Source organism: Danaus plexippus (assembly GCF_018135715.1).
Source record: "Danaus plexippus chromosome 22 unlocalized genomic scaffold, MEX_DaPlex mxdp_27, whole genome shotgun sequence".
NCBI classification, from domain to species: Eukaryota; Metazoa; Arthropoda; class Insecta; order Lepidoptera; family Nymphalidae; genus Danaus; species Danaus plexippus.
Window position 1 is genome coordinate 3,192,930 of NW_026869855.1, and position 15,472 is coordinate 3,208,401.

Here is a 15,472-nt window from a genome sequence, read left to right on the forward strand (position 1 = left end):
CCCTACCATGCCATACACAACGGCCGTAAGCGAGAGGTTTCCCGCAGCACCTACGGCCGCGACGAAGTCACGCAATGTTCGGCCCAAGCTGGGCACTCTGCCAACATATAGTGTGACAGAATGGTCTAGAATAGCATCAGTTGATTTGGTTCTATAAAGTGAAATAAAAGGAAGAATGTCGTTGGAAGGTAATCATACAAAACAAATATTAAATTAGTTACAACAGATTTAAATAGACAGTTTTAAAGAAAATTATTATAACACAGCTCTTCAAACAATAATCGATAAAAAATTTACAACGTCATAAAACATAAATTAGTTAGTTATACCTACTCAACTTCTTTAAAGCTCTAAAATAGATGTTATTTGCGTGTAATTAATGTTTTATTATTAAGACTACCGTTGAATAAATTACTAAGACCACCGATAGCAGTTTGAAAATAAAATTAATACAATATTTATATCTTAACATAAATGTCATCTATGAGGTTCTTATTCTTATCATCACTATGTTTGATTGTCCTTTTTATCGGAAATATTTCTACCTAGAAAAGTATTGTTTAATTCTTCAAAATATGGACGTGACAATGATTTCGAACTAGCAGTATTTAAGGATGACTCTGTCATCTGGACCAATGTACCTAAAAAATACGATGAGAAGTTTAAAATAACTTTCCGTGAAAAATGTGTTAGCTTTTATAATTTCAGACGCAATTTATTTTAAAAGTTACATTAAAATAAGTTATTTTATTGTAATATCGTCTGTGATTTTAATAAAACACTTTGTCAAAGTTAGATGCAAGCATCATAAAGATGTTGAAGTTGTGGCTCGGGCTCGCGCTATCGGCTGATTTGTAAGCGTTATTCAGGGATCGCAATAATTTTAGGATGAATCTAAAAAGACACCTAAGAGTTTCCAAGAGACTTATCCTGGGGAAAACCCATGATGGCATCTTTACTTCCAAAAGACAAAAATGTTAGTTAAAATCAAGACTTCAATTCCATAAACAGTTTATGATAGGGGCACAAAGTAACAGAGTAGGATTAGGTTGTAGGGTATTCCTGGAGAGCGACCAATACTCGCGTGGTTATGATAGGGGTTTAGAAATCATACGTGAAGCGGTTAGTCTTTCAGTAGCAAGAGCGCAAAAGGAAATAACCACAAGCGTTCAATGGGTTTTGCGATAGAAGGCACTAAGGTTACAAAATCAAATTTCAAGCCGTACTCTATCATTCAAGCGGCTCCGGATTGGACTATAATGATGGATACGTATGAGAAGCAATAAAAAATCCCAGAGGATATTTATGCGACAGCCTCAAGACCGGACATATTTTTGTCTCGCGAATTTTAAAGCGCGTTGTACTAATAGAGCTCACGGTTCCTTGGGAAACCAACATCCCCTAAAGTTATGCCATCAAGGTCAACAAGTATTAGCTTACTAACGAACTCACTAAGAATATGTTCGTTGTAAATTTGTACGCGGTAGAAGTAGGAGCGAGAGGTATAACAGCTAAATCTCTCTACAACCTGCTTAAAGGCTTGGGTCTTTCAAGAACTAACATCAGTTTATTCTTGGAACGTGCGTCGAAAGCAGCACTAGTAGGTTCGTTTCAAATTTGGTTATGTAGAGAGAGGAGTTTGGACAGTGGAGGTGAGGGTTTAATGTGCATTAGATCGGGGCCCTTAAAACTGCACCTGGGTCGGAAGTCCCAGGCACTGTTGAAGTTCCTCTTCCTGCAAAGCGATGGACTCGGCACCCGCACAGTGAATCCACTGAATGCTGAGAGGTTCCTTCTCTTAAATGAAACTAATATTTTTCGGATAAACTACGCGGATTTTTATCCTATCCAGTTAGCTACCGTTGGCAAATCTTTGTTACAGAGAGCCCAACACCTTTGTGATGCTGACCAATTAGAGGCCGAGCTGCAGCAGGTTGTTGATGGTGGGAGCATTGTTGATGGTGGGAGCATAAAATATGCTCCCACCATCAACAACCTGCCCGTGTCTCGCCAGCATCGCAAGAACCACTTGAAGCCAGTCGTCAAGCCAGTCAACAGTTGAACGACAACCTGCGATACTACCATATGTGAAGGGAGTTACTGACAGAATAGGCAACATTTTGAAGAAGGTTTCCATCAAAACTATTTACAAACCACATAAGAAAGTGAGCCAATTCTTGAGACTAATCAAGAGTAACATTCCTTTGCTACAAGCGGATGTATACAAACTCGATTGTGACTGTGGCTTGTCATACATTGGACAGACGAAGAGGAGCATCGGTACAAGGGTTAAAGAACATATCTCAGATATCAAAAATAGGCGCGCGTCGAAGTCAGCAGTGTGTGAACACACAATGGACAAACCCGGCCACTACATTCGGTTTGGTAAACCACAAATCCTCGTTCGGGAAGACAAGTATATACCGAGGTTAATTCGCGAGGCTATTGAAATTAAAAAACATCCCAATTTCAATAGAGAAGATGGCTGGAATCTATCAAACACCAGGGACCCCCTTCTTAAAAATATAGAATCCCATATCCGTAACCACACCGCAGGACCTCAAGACAGCGTAAGCGCATTCTGCCGGCATCCAGAGCGGTAGGCCAGAAAATTAAGAAATCGATGGCGGTAGGTGATAAATAACAGGACCAACTGACAGACATGCACATCTCGTCTGCCCGTGATCACGGTTACTGAAAAAAGTAACCGAAACATCGGGATTATGTAGTTTTTTTAAATAATACAAATCCGCGTAGTTTATCCGAAAAATATTAGTTTCATTTAAATGAGTAAAACTCGCGAAAATCTTAGATCTCATAAGGTTGCTTCTCTGTTTGTTTAATAGGTAAACTGTGTACTGATTCATTTTTATTGCGTAAATTACGATTTTATTTTTTAACTAGACGTTCGATTATGTGAACACGGACTGGCTGCTTAAATTCTTAATCTTCTGAACGCAAATTTATAAAGTGTTTAATAACCTGACTTTTACGTACGAAAATTGTGTTTTTTTACATTGAAAACATTTAACTTAAAATGTACTCAACACGTCTTTGCATACTGTCTAGGCATATTGGATAAAAACTGATTTAATATAATAAAGTGTTGTACGATACTTAAGAAACTAGAAACTTGGTAAATAAAATAAAGTAAAATAATCATTTTAAACAAAACCTCCGTTACGAGTTATCTAGAGTTATACGAGATAAACAAGTTATCTTTTCATTTTATTTAAAATGAGTACAAAAGATCATTAAAATTTAGTTTCAAACGTGTAATACTTCAAGCAAAAGATAAATAGATCCGTAAACATTACCAGCCAAAATAAGGCTATGTTATAATTTAAAACAAAACGAAAATATGAATACAATTCAAAAATAACATTCTTATAAAAAATAAGAAATAATGCTTAAATTTTATATAAAAAAAATTCTACATTCTACACTCTTTGCCGGCTTTGAATTGATAGTTCTTAATATTCTTAAGGGGTGGCGTTAGCAAAAAGGCTTGTATTACTATATCACGGTAGTAAGATTTCTATTCTCAGAATGAATGTGTAGGGGATACTGTGATTATGAACGCGGTTCCCCCAGAGAAAAGCTCTTTCTTTGAACTGTGGTGGGATTGGTCTCTATCATCATACCTTATCTGGACTGCGTACGCGCCCTCCCTTAATCTATAAGTTCATCTTTTGTACTATGGAATGTAAAAGTAATATCAGCATCCTTTCGTTGAACCAACATTTAAGACTGAACAAAATGCTGTTTTATACTTACCAGTAATATTATAAGAGTAATTCTCAATTAAGCTTAAAAGCCATTTAATATTTTTTCTAAATCTATATTTTTCTTAATCTTTATAAAAATAGGTATTGTTTATTCAGTCATTTTTATTATTTGGATATCTAATGTTATGTCAATCATATATCAGAAAATCACTACCAAAGCTGCAAATCACGAGTGCTCGATGAGAACCTAAAAGCGGTGGGTGGTAATCTTTTTATTATAAATAAAAATTATATTCCAAATATATTTAAAATTAAAAGATAGGAACGAAATTTTCATGAATCAAGACCAAAGTATACCAAGTTAATTTAATAAGTTAATGTTTGATATTATTGCTATCTTATATTTGAAAGATTTATGTTTTATATCAGTTATAGTCGTTAATTTCTTTACTATAAGTAAATACTACCTATTTATTTGTAGTTATGTGCTAAAAATGATTATTATATGATTTTTTTTAATCCTATTTGGTAGAAAAATAAAAAATTTGGTTTTAAAATTATGTAGATAATGGTATAGTATTTTACTTAGTTTGCAAAAATTGTAGTGTATGACTGGTTTATTTTTTTTTTTTACATGTATACCAGTAATATTAAAATATTAAAATTTTAAAGAAAAGTTTAGTTTCTTAAAGCTTGGTACCAAGCTGTTATATTTCAATATCTTGTTGTTCTAATTTCTACAATATTATGATAAACTAGTAGACGGTTCATGAACTACCTAGGTACGGATGGTAAGCAAATAGAGTTGTCTTCGAACACTGGAAGGTACAGAATTTGTGGACAAAATATTGATTTGTATTGAATGGGGCATAAGGATTCACGTTTCTTTGACTCATCTCACAAAATTCTACTATAATAGTTACTTAACTTCAATTCACTAGGAATTGTTGTTTTTCCCGAACGAAGCCAGTCCACGAATGAACTGAACTCCACAGACTACACCTAGAGTCAACCTAAACAAGCAGTTATATAAAATATAAATACCTCCAATTATAATTAAATAAAAGGATGTCATGGAAATATAAATTAATGTTTTTTTTAATAATTAAAAGTTTTTTAGCGTCAATAAAGTTGATATTAATTATAATTTATGATCAATTATATTCGACACGTTATATGATCATGAAAGCTATCTTTTGTCTTGTTTGCCTAGTAACTCTTGAGTATCTATCCGATGAGAATTGATTCTGTTACATCCATGACGAATGAAAATGTTTCTTACAGTAAATAGAGAATATTAAACTGATATAATTTTTATTTGAAAATATGGAAGTCACGATGTTAATAAAGAAATAAATAAATATGGTTTTATTTTTTTATAGATCTCTTTAAGAGTATTTACTATAACTAGTTTTGTTAACCCCCTCTACCAACCGGGGAGTGTTTCTGTACTGTGCCACGCAATATACAAAAAATGATATTACTTTTTAAGTCTTATTTTGTATCTTCTTATTTTTTCATCAATTATATATTATTTATGTACAGCGTCACTTCTCGTAGTCTAAGTACCATAATTGGAAATTGAATTCAGGCAGTCGATTCAACCAAAATTGCCTGCCTGTTAGAACTCGAGTAACCAATTTATATAATAGTCAGATTCAGGCCAAAATCAGTTGAAAAAAAAATGTTATGATATCCTATTAATTTCCGTTGTTCTGTAAATTGACGTAATCATGTAAACGAACGGCAATTAAAACAATAGTTTTCTCCTGATATCTCAAAAATACATTTTTTTTAATGTGACATAAAAATATATATTTATAATAATGTTCTTTTAGGGCAAAGGTGTATTTAATGAGCGTAATTATAAAGCTGACGTCAATAATAGTCACATGAAAAGCATCAATAACAGTCTTTATCTCTTATCTAAAGTCATGTTTTATTGGTTATATAAGAAAATTGATGTAAGTAACCAAAGAGAATTGGAAATTATATGTACATATATCTTTCTAACTTATATAAAACAACTGCACTTATTGTAATGACTATGATCACGTGTTTTTAAATAAAGTGGGTTTGGCTATTATTTAAGTATTTCGATCCCGTCCAATCAAATTCAATCCGGGAGAACATACAGTAAGTGGTCCTTTAAAATTTAGGTTTTAATGACTGGATATGAAACTATAAAAAAACAAGATAAAAAAGTTCCATTACTATTATATATTAATTTAGGGAAAAAGACAGCCATTATTTGTGTACAATCTTCAGGACTTTATTTAACATGTTCGCGACTGTCCGACTTGGGTCACATGTGCACTGTTTTGTTGCGTGATTTAAAACTGTTTTATGTGTGATTTTTAGCTCCTAGAACATGCAACGATTGCTAACACGCCAGTGAACTTCGAAAATTTCCCCAATATTATCGAGATTTTAGACGATCGTCTTACCTCTACGAGGTGCATTTTTTAACATTAAAAATTCCTGAAGGGTATGTACAGAACCAAAATTGCGCAAGATTAGCTTTTACAGAATGGGGACCAGAAATACCATTAAAATTTTTAGACGTCTGGCTTGAATGTTCGTTTCGTAAAATAAAAGGGTAAAATGAAGAGACTTTTCACTTTCTTTACTTTAATTTGTAACTCACAACCGGAAGGATAGAACAAATAACAGCCAAAGAATTATTTTTATGCAAAATGTCATCTTTCCAACCGGTATAAATCTGTAATTATTTGACCCAAACTTGACAAGAAATTTATCATTACAGCCATCTACCAAAAAATTATGGATTTCTTTTTCCCCAATCTATTGTTAGATATAACATATATGATAAAATATTATAGGAAAATCAGAGAAACTTGATACATAAATATATAGCCATTACAATTTCTTTAAAATTCATAACAAAAAGTTTTAAAAATGTTCATAACAGTATTTCTTGTTATAAATATAAACAATAGGCCTATGTCAATCGCAGAAAATAAAATTTTAATTAAATCGCAGAACATAAAATTGTAATTTTAATACACTTATGATAATGTTTCTATTACATAAATTATAATGAAAACAGAATCAAGGATATACCAAAAGTACACAAACACTCATACAACATTTTGTACTCTCATAAAAACCCTGCTTCAAACATAAAATTCTACAACTTTAGGACTTGCTATGCTATTATTTTGCTATGAAAAATTCATTCAATGATGTCTTTTACATATAAAATTATAAGTTTTAGTAAGATACTGTACTGTAATAAAAGATACACAAAAATTTGAACCTTATTTACATATATTTTAAAATTAGAACACTGGTTTTAGACATCTGCGTTTTTTGTGATATTTTTTTTAACACTAAAATATTAAGTAGACAATGACTTGCAAGGATTTTTTACTGATTTTGTACTTGTAAATAATAAAAGTATTTAAGAAAATAGGTTTTATATTTATAAGTATATAATTATTTTAGAAACAGCTTTTATAGGAGAACAACCATAAACATATTATGGTGTCAATAATTAAAATCAATAACCGCTTTATAAATACGGCTCAGAATGGACTAGTAACAAACAGTTCATTATAGTCCTGTGCACGTTTGTGGTGTCTTGAGATAATATAAAGTGCCTTTTCTTAACTTATCTTTACGTAAGTCGTTTAATCTTTGTTAAATGTGATAATTATTTATATAAAATAGGTTGATATATGGTACGGAGTAAATGTCAAAATAAAAAATTATAAAAAAATATTTCTAAACATACAATAACGTTTATAAAACGACTTATTAACACTTGATATATCTATATAATATGTATATGTACTCTTACAACGGAATTTTTTAGATAGATATATTATGAGCACTTCAAAACTTTGGATTTATTTGAAATTTCGTTTAGTTGTTAACGAAGGACACCAATACTATTACGATTAATCACGAAAATTAACGGTTTTAGTAATATGCGATTTTTGGTAGTGCTATGTTTTCAATACTAAAGAAAGAAACTTGAAAAATATTGCGATATCTTAAAAAAAGGATATTTAAATCCACCTATCGTATCAGAGAAGGGTAACAGCTACGTTATTTTACTATATTTTGGATTAGATTTTTTATAAAAAAAACCTTGAACAACAACACAAACTAAAAATTTTAAAGTAAATAAACGTTTTAAAACAAAAAAAAAACACCATTTAAGGGGGTGCTTGATTTCTAGGGTAGTTTAAATATTTTATGGCGATTGATGATAAAAGGGTTAAATATATATGCATATCATGTACAATGTGACTCCTAGAATCGGGATATCTCACGAATGGTAACACTTAAGAAAAAAATTATAAGGATAATTTTTATAGAGAATTTTAAAATTAACAACTTTGGTATGAGCGTTTTTTGTTAAAACTTGCCGTTTCCAAAAAAAAATTATATTCAAATTTTGATCTTTGACCCCGTATAAGGTTTGAAGCACACATAGGATCGATTGGGACTTTTAAAACTTTTTATGTAATGGTGTATGTAACCTCAGCTCTCCACCAATATTTGGCTTTCTAGGAACTTTTGTTATCTGACCACTATTTTTATGTCTTCATTTACCGGAATAAAGGTGAAGAGATGAATTGAAAATAGAAAAAATCTTGAAGAAAAAGTCAACAAAAACTACACATACGGCCCTGTTCAAAGAAAATCATTTATTGAGACCAATTGAAGATAACATTTCTTCTCATTAATTAGTTTAAGTACGAAACTAGGAACACATTGTGGCTTGTCATACTTAGGAAAAACGAAGATAAGTTAACTTATAGTGGTTTACGAAAGTATCTCAAACATTAAAAATATTTGTGCATTGACGTGAACAGTGTAAACATGTAATTACAAGCACCTCACGTTGCGCCTCACGTTGCAACGCAAACATGTTTCTACAAAATTTTAAATTTGTCAGTGGTTGATGACAGAGAACAAGATTAATTAATAGAAACTTTGATCTTGTGTGTCCGTGATCAAGGTTTCTGAACCGTTACCGAAAAGTCGGGTAAAATGTAGAATCATAAAAAACGCGAGGTAAATCCGAATAACATATTCTTATTTAAATGTGTTCTCCTCAAAATTTTTCATATCATTAATGATTTTATACAAATAAAAAAATATTAATTTGCGTTAAGAAAACAAAAAATATGTTATAAAAGAAAAATTTAGAATGTTCATTGAAATATTTTTTTGTTCTACAAATGCTCTTTTATTTGGTTTTAAAATAGGTGGCATCCTTATCAATAAAGAAAAATGAAAATGTGAAAGAGACAGATATATTTATAGAAAATCACAGCTAAATACAATATAATTATGTCGCTAATAATTTTTGTATATAAAAGTGACGCCTTAAATAGTTTGTTTTGATGCACGATACTATCTAGAAAACGTGATCGATCGGCAAATAAATTTTAAATTGTTCATATTAAAGCCAGATCATTTATATTTTATCACTTACAATTCTTTTTTATAAACTTTGACGTACACGGAAATAATTTTAGTATAAACATTGAAAATCTACGTTCAGCCACAATAATCGGCTACTACGAATTTATGGACATTTTTCAAGTTGCAAGCGTGTACTATTATTTTACAATTATAGGTAGCGAACAATAACAGAGTTAGCACTATACTTACCAGTTTCATAAATTGCTGTTTTTATCGTCGATTAGTCAAACAACATATAATAAAGCTATTCTATTTTATTTTCGTAATTTTTGTATTTATTTTGTATGATATACATATTTTTTCTTACTTTGTTATTTAAATTTTATTCATCATCTTGGATAATTTAAATGGCAATTCCCCTTCAGGGAATAAGTGTAGTCAAGGAAAATTACTTCATCGTTTTAGTTATATTTATTTTTGATACAGGTTGAAATTATAGTTATGATCTTATATTTAGAAATAAAATTAAAATATCGCGATATTGATATCAATTATGTGAAGAAAATTATTGCTAGCATTTCATAGTACAAAGTACAATTATTTCACTACGAAGCTTCAAAAAATTTATTGATCAGAAAACAAGTGATCCTTTTTGTTACAGAAAGTGAATTTAACATTTTAAGGTCAAAGGATTCGGTGATGCTACAACTACGCGTATTTAGGAATCCTGTTATTTTATTCACGACTTTGATATATCTACCGTATCTTAGTAATCTTAGTAATATAAATGGGAAAATTAGTGAGGTTTTGTATGGATGTTGTTGGTGATTGAAACAAAAATTGCTAAATGGATTTTGATTAAATTTATGACAGATCATAGCATAACTGTTGTATTATTTATAAATGCCTGTGACTCAGTTTATAGATATAAAGTTGTAATATACTTTATACATTTTTCTTCGAACCCAATGCCGAACATCAGTCTGGTAATGTTACGGGCAAAACCAAGTGATAATATAATTTATTCTTAATTTTTTTGGTGCCTGGCTGAAGTCTACAAAAAAGTTTTTGAATCGCCTTTTATGGGATAGAAAACTCAACCTATTTTTATTTAAGATAAGAACAAATTAACAATTTATCAATTACAAGTTACACAGCATGTTTCTGGTCAAGTTTGTTAGGCCCGTCCATAAAATAAGCTTCTGTTATTAAAAGAAAAATCGGGAGTAGTTATCAATTCAAGACAATTTGTAGATTTCTTGCAGCTTTAAATTACGCAAAACCACCAAGTATTAAGTAACTAAGATTGATAAAATCACTAATTATATAGTAAGTCTACTGCATCCATACCCTTACCAATTTTTTTACATCCAGTATCAGATACTTTCTAATCTGCCTTAATTGCATGCATATAAGTAAAGATATTGTAATTTAAATTAATGGCTAAGTTTATTTATCTTTACGGCAAATATTTTTATCGATCACAAAATAACAATAACTTAACATCCTATCGTCTTTATTCTCGCTTTGTTTTAAACGAAAAAATGTTTTTTGTTATGATTCTCCAAAGATAATACATGACGAGAAAAATTAAAACCAACGTAATAAGAACCGCTGATAAAACCGTGAAGACCAATTCCAGCTCTAAGTACTGTGCCCACGTGATGTTAGCTCCACGTGCTCGTAAATGTTTAGCGCCACCATGTCTTAATGTATAATCTATCCACCAGATAGCTCGCTGCAATGCTGACTCAGGCTGATCATTCATTATATTCCTCAATCGTATAAGGTTTTCGCGGTAACTGAAAAAAATCTTTGATGTAGACAATTTGGTTAGGAATAAATAGTGTTCAAAAAATTTCCGGATATGTCTTTTGTTCGCGTTTGAATGTTGATATAAAGAAATATTTGAGTTTTGCTCAATATGTTGTAGTCGTAAGAAAAAGGTGTACCTTTTACTATTTAATATTGTTTCGAGAGCTCCGCTAAATACTTCCTCACTGAGATAATCTAAATCAAGTTTTATCCCAATACCATGGTAAACATATTTTTCCGCATTGTAAAATTGATCACCAAGTACTGGAATTCCAATCAGGGGTACCAAAGCGTTTATTGCTTCTTCGGTTGACTGCAGACCGCATTGTGTAACAAATAATTTTATATTTGGATGCACTAGAAACAGTTGATTTTTATAGGTTTCTAATTTGTCAATTATTCAAAGGAAAAAAGAAATAAAACATAAAATACATGTATTTCTTTAACACCTAAACCTTGAAATTAGATCAACCAGACATAAATGTTAATGATCTAATTATAGACATCAGACAGGTTATGTAAGACCACCGAGAGCTCATTTTTGTTATATTCGACTTCAAAATTGTTTTTAATGCTGTTGGACATCTCTTGTATGCGTTTTTTAATATAATAATTCTTCACATGTAAAAATTTCCATACTAAAATACATAGTTCTTTGAACAAGAATTAAAATGATGAGAAAGTGTCACGATTTTTTTTGTCCTGCTCTGTAAATTGTTTTCTTTTTGCCCTTTATTGTCTTGAAAACTTTTTGAATTAAGAGTAAAATTGACTATCATTGATTATAATGATATCGAATTTTAGTTAAGTATGCTTTTCGAAACTGAACGAAATCCTGTTTCCTAACTGCCTTCAGAAATAATTTAATATTTTTGTTACATTTAATGACGACTTGCCACTAACAGCATATATATGAAACAACTATAAGCACTTACTAAGAATATCTTTTTGTGGTACCCATGGAACATATTTTATATTATTCGTTTGTCGTGGCATCCCTTCTTTGTCCCATTTCCATAAAACACTATAAGGTAGCTTAGAAAGGACCTTTATCATAATATCAATTTTTTCCGGAGGTAGTAGAGATGGCTTAACATTTGTACCAAAACTTATGTAAATAAATCCATTTGTAGATGCATTTAAGAAATATAAAAGATCCTATAAATGAAGTAAATTAATGAAAAGTTTATCTTTTTACTTTTACTATGACTATTGGTAAATGTTTTAATCATAGAATTCCGAAAAAGTAGTATATAATATTATTGTATGACGTAAATAAAAGATTCAAACACATGTCAATACTTCGTTACTAAATTTATGAATAGATAGGTATATAATACTTTTATATTATAATATGCTTAAACAATTACAAACCGAACAAAATATACATACATGTTATTCTTAAGATTAATTGATCTAAAGATAGTCATTGTCTTTTTTACTTACTGTTGGTACTTCTTCTGGTGGCTGTTTGTGAATACCTCCAATAAACACAACATTTGGTGGCACAGGCTGATTGTCTATCCATATTGGATGAACATTCAAGAACAATAAATCTACATTATTAGCCAATTCATGTAATGGGGGTATATCAGAGCCAAATAGTTTTTCCAGTAAGATATTTTCTTTTGCCTCCCTTTCCATCATAATTTTTTCTGACGACATATAATTGAAAAAGAACTGTTGAAATTTTTTCCACTTTGTTAAGTTATACAGTTTGTCTTGAAAAAGTGATGGATATAAAAAAGGATGTGTTGGAGATCCAACCACTTGATAATTAAATGACATACCAGGTAGAGAACTTATTTGAATAACGGGAACTGTAAATATATATGAAAATGCCAATGTTTGTCTTACGCATGCTTCTAATAGTAACAAATCGTAACTTCCCCTCTTCTTTTTAATTATTTCCGCGACTTCTTTGTGGTTTACCAATACTTCAAAAACTTGCGACAACATTTCAAAAGCCACACTTTGTCGATGTGCCATACTATTATAATTTATAGAAGCAGTAGTGACGAAATTTTTTCGCCACAATTGGTAAGAATGATCACGGATATCTATTTGTGTCAAATTGATTGACGCAGACCCTTTCGAATATATAGGGTCTGTTGTTATGAGAGTAACTTGATGACCTTGTCTAACTAATTCTTGTATCAAAGGACGAAACACTATTTGGTGGCTGTACGATGGAGTAGGAAACACCGCTAGAATTTTTGCGGAATTTATGAAACCGAGATTACACATTACGTATAAGATTGCTAATTTTAACATATTTTTGTTCTTACTTTAAAGTCTTGCTAGTAAATGAATGAGAATTTCTTAAAATATTCTAGCTTTTGTCTTTAAAGGATTCTTCGGTTAAATAAAAAAATAGGGTTCAGTTGTTAGACAAAAATTTAAAAACGTTAGGTACAACTAACCAACTTTTAGTGTAGTTATGTAAAAAAAAAAAAACAAATTTAATTTGTCTCATCCTAAAGTGATAACTAATAGTAAATAAAATATGTTATCACTATATTGACCTTTGAGAATTTCATTTTTTTACAATAACTTTAAAATTTAAAAAAATCAGTGGTCTGTTTCAAGATTTTATATTTAAATTATATATATTAAAATAACTTAATATGTCTTTAACTTGTTGTTTTCATTAATCTGACGTCCATAAATATATGAGAATATATTTGTGTTACAATTCAAATTATACATACTTAGCATAACGCATAGCTTACAAGTCGTATTGGGATATTTTTCTTTGTCTAGACTATTTTATTTTAAAATTGTGTAGAATTTTAAGTCATTTTACATAATTGCATATAATTAGCCTCTTTACAAAATTATTTTAGAAACTAAAAATTACATTTCAATTTCTCAGTTAGTTAATAAGTAAACAAGTAAAACATTTTTTTTTAGAAAAAAACACAAACACCCTTAATTTATATTGTTCAAACCCAGTTCAGTAACCATTATTGGAATAAATTTTAACATTTGTTCAGTCATTCGCATCAATTATATATTTTTGATTTTACAAATTGACCCAAACTTTATTTCCCCATTGATATTTCGTTAAAGTTAACATTAATTACTAATACTTATATATTTTTTTTGATATATATTTTTCATAATAATTCATAGTACTTTATCTTCATTTTTAAGAAACTTTTTTTTTGGGTATTGTGTTGACCTGCTTTATTATACCTACGAGTGTAAATTCCTTTCAAAATATTGGTTTTTATAGATATAGCTTATCTTCGTATACCTTTATTCTAAAAATTTAAGTTTACGGAAATTACAATAGTTTTTCCTATTTTTGCAACATCCAAGATTTTTCAAGATACTTTCTTACACTTTGTTTAGCATTAACTTTAAGATTTTATTTCCCTATACAAGCAAATAGTTATCCCTCCATATTTCGTTTAAGTATAGAACTATAGCCCAGGGTGAGCGCAAAATCACGTATTGCAGATATTTGGTTTTGTGTCGAGCAGAAAGGTTAATTTGTGATGGTTTTTAATAGGACAGGACGTTTCCAAGACAGTTAATTTTGGCCTAGTCCAAGGTTGTTAATTCAAGATATTTTGTGAACCAGTAGCATTCATAAGCACAGGTACTTTCTTATTGACGATCAAATTTCTCGTGACATCAAGTGGTAGTTAGCAATATAACACTGCTGTCTGAAGTGGAAACTATTTTATGGCGAACTCGGAATAAGATGGGTTGAATTTAATTTAATTCAACACGGAGAAACTGGGATTTGTCCTATCCAATAAAAGGTCCTCGTCTGACGTAGACTACAAATTCCAAAACTGCAAAACTCCCTAATAACTCCGAAAGTATTGATTTCTATGTTAACGGCTTTTGGAAACCTAGCAATACTGATTAGGGCCAGTCAATACTTTGGTGAGTAACATCTAATAAAAATAATGTGAGCATTCTAGGACACCCAGATACGAAAAGACTTGTTTAAAGTGAAATAATTTCTTATTATTAATATTATATATATAAATATAATTATTAATAATTTTATGTTTGTTAATATCCCGTCACAATTTGGAAAATCAAAATGGAATATAATATATTTTTCTGCAATGTTTTACGAATAAACCTTATTCTTGGCAAAATGTTGATAGTTGATAAGTTTAAATATTTTATTGCAATAGCCATTAAATTAAAAAAAAAACTAAAAAAGTTAACTAAAAAAAATTGAGACAGTAATGCGATAAATTTACCTGTGTTTTGTATTATCTTTGTGTGTTATCAAAAATACGTCTATATAAATTTAATCTTACTTTTAATGTTTATTCATTTTTTATTGTTTAATGTTTATTTAATGTTTATTCATTATTTTATAAATGTTACACATTTATTTGAAGCATTTGTTTTATATCGAAAATTTCGGTTTGAAGACATTTTACGATTTAAAATAGTACGATCTACGTAATCATTTTAAAAGAATTATTTCAAATGGTAAAAAAGATTTCAATTTAACTGGTTTCAGTCTAGTTTGAGTAAAAAAAAAACTTGAA

At 30.1% G+C, this 15,472-nt stretch overlaps 1 protein-coding gene across 1 annotated transcript; it reads right to left on the bottom strand.

Moving 5' to 3' along the window:
• Positions 1 to 9,803: 9,803 nt before the first annotated feature.
• LOC116773479 (UDP-glycosyltransferase UGT5-like) lies at positions 9,804 to 13,328 on the bottom strand. The gene is made up of 4 exons (XM_032665934.2): positions 12,393 to 13,328; positions 11,882 to 12,104; positions 11,084 to 11,303; positions 9,804 to 10,933 (listed from the first exon to the last, which is right to left on the bottom strand). Exons 1-4 carry the CDS (start codon positions 13,218 to 13,220, stop codon positions 10,648 to 10,650), a joined length of 1,557 nt encoding a protein of 518 aa, XP_032521825.2. The 5' UTR covers positions 13,221 to 13,328; the 3' UTR covers positions 9,804 to 10,647.
• Between the last annotated feature and the right edge of the window lie 2,144 nt (positions 13,329 to 15,472).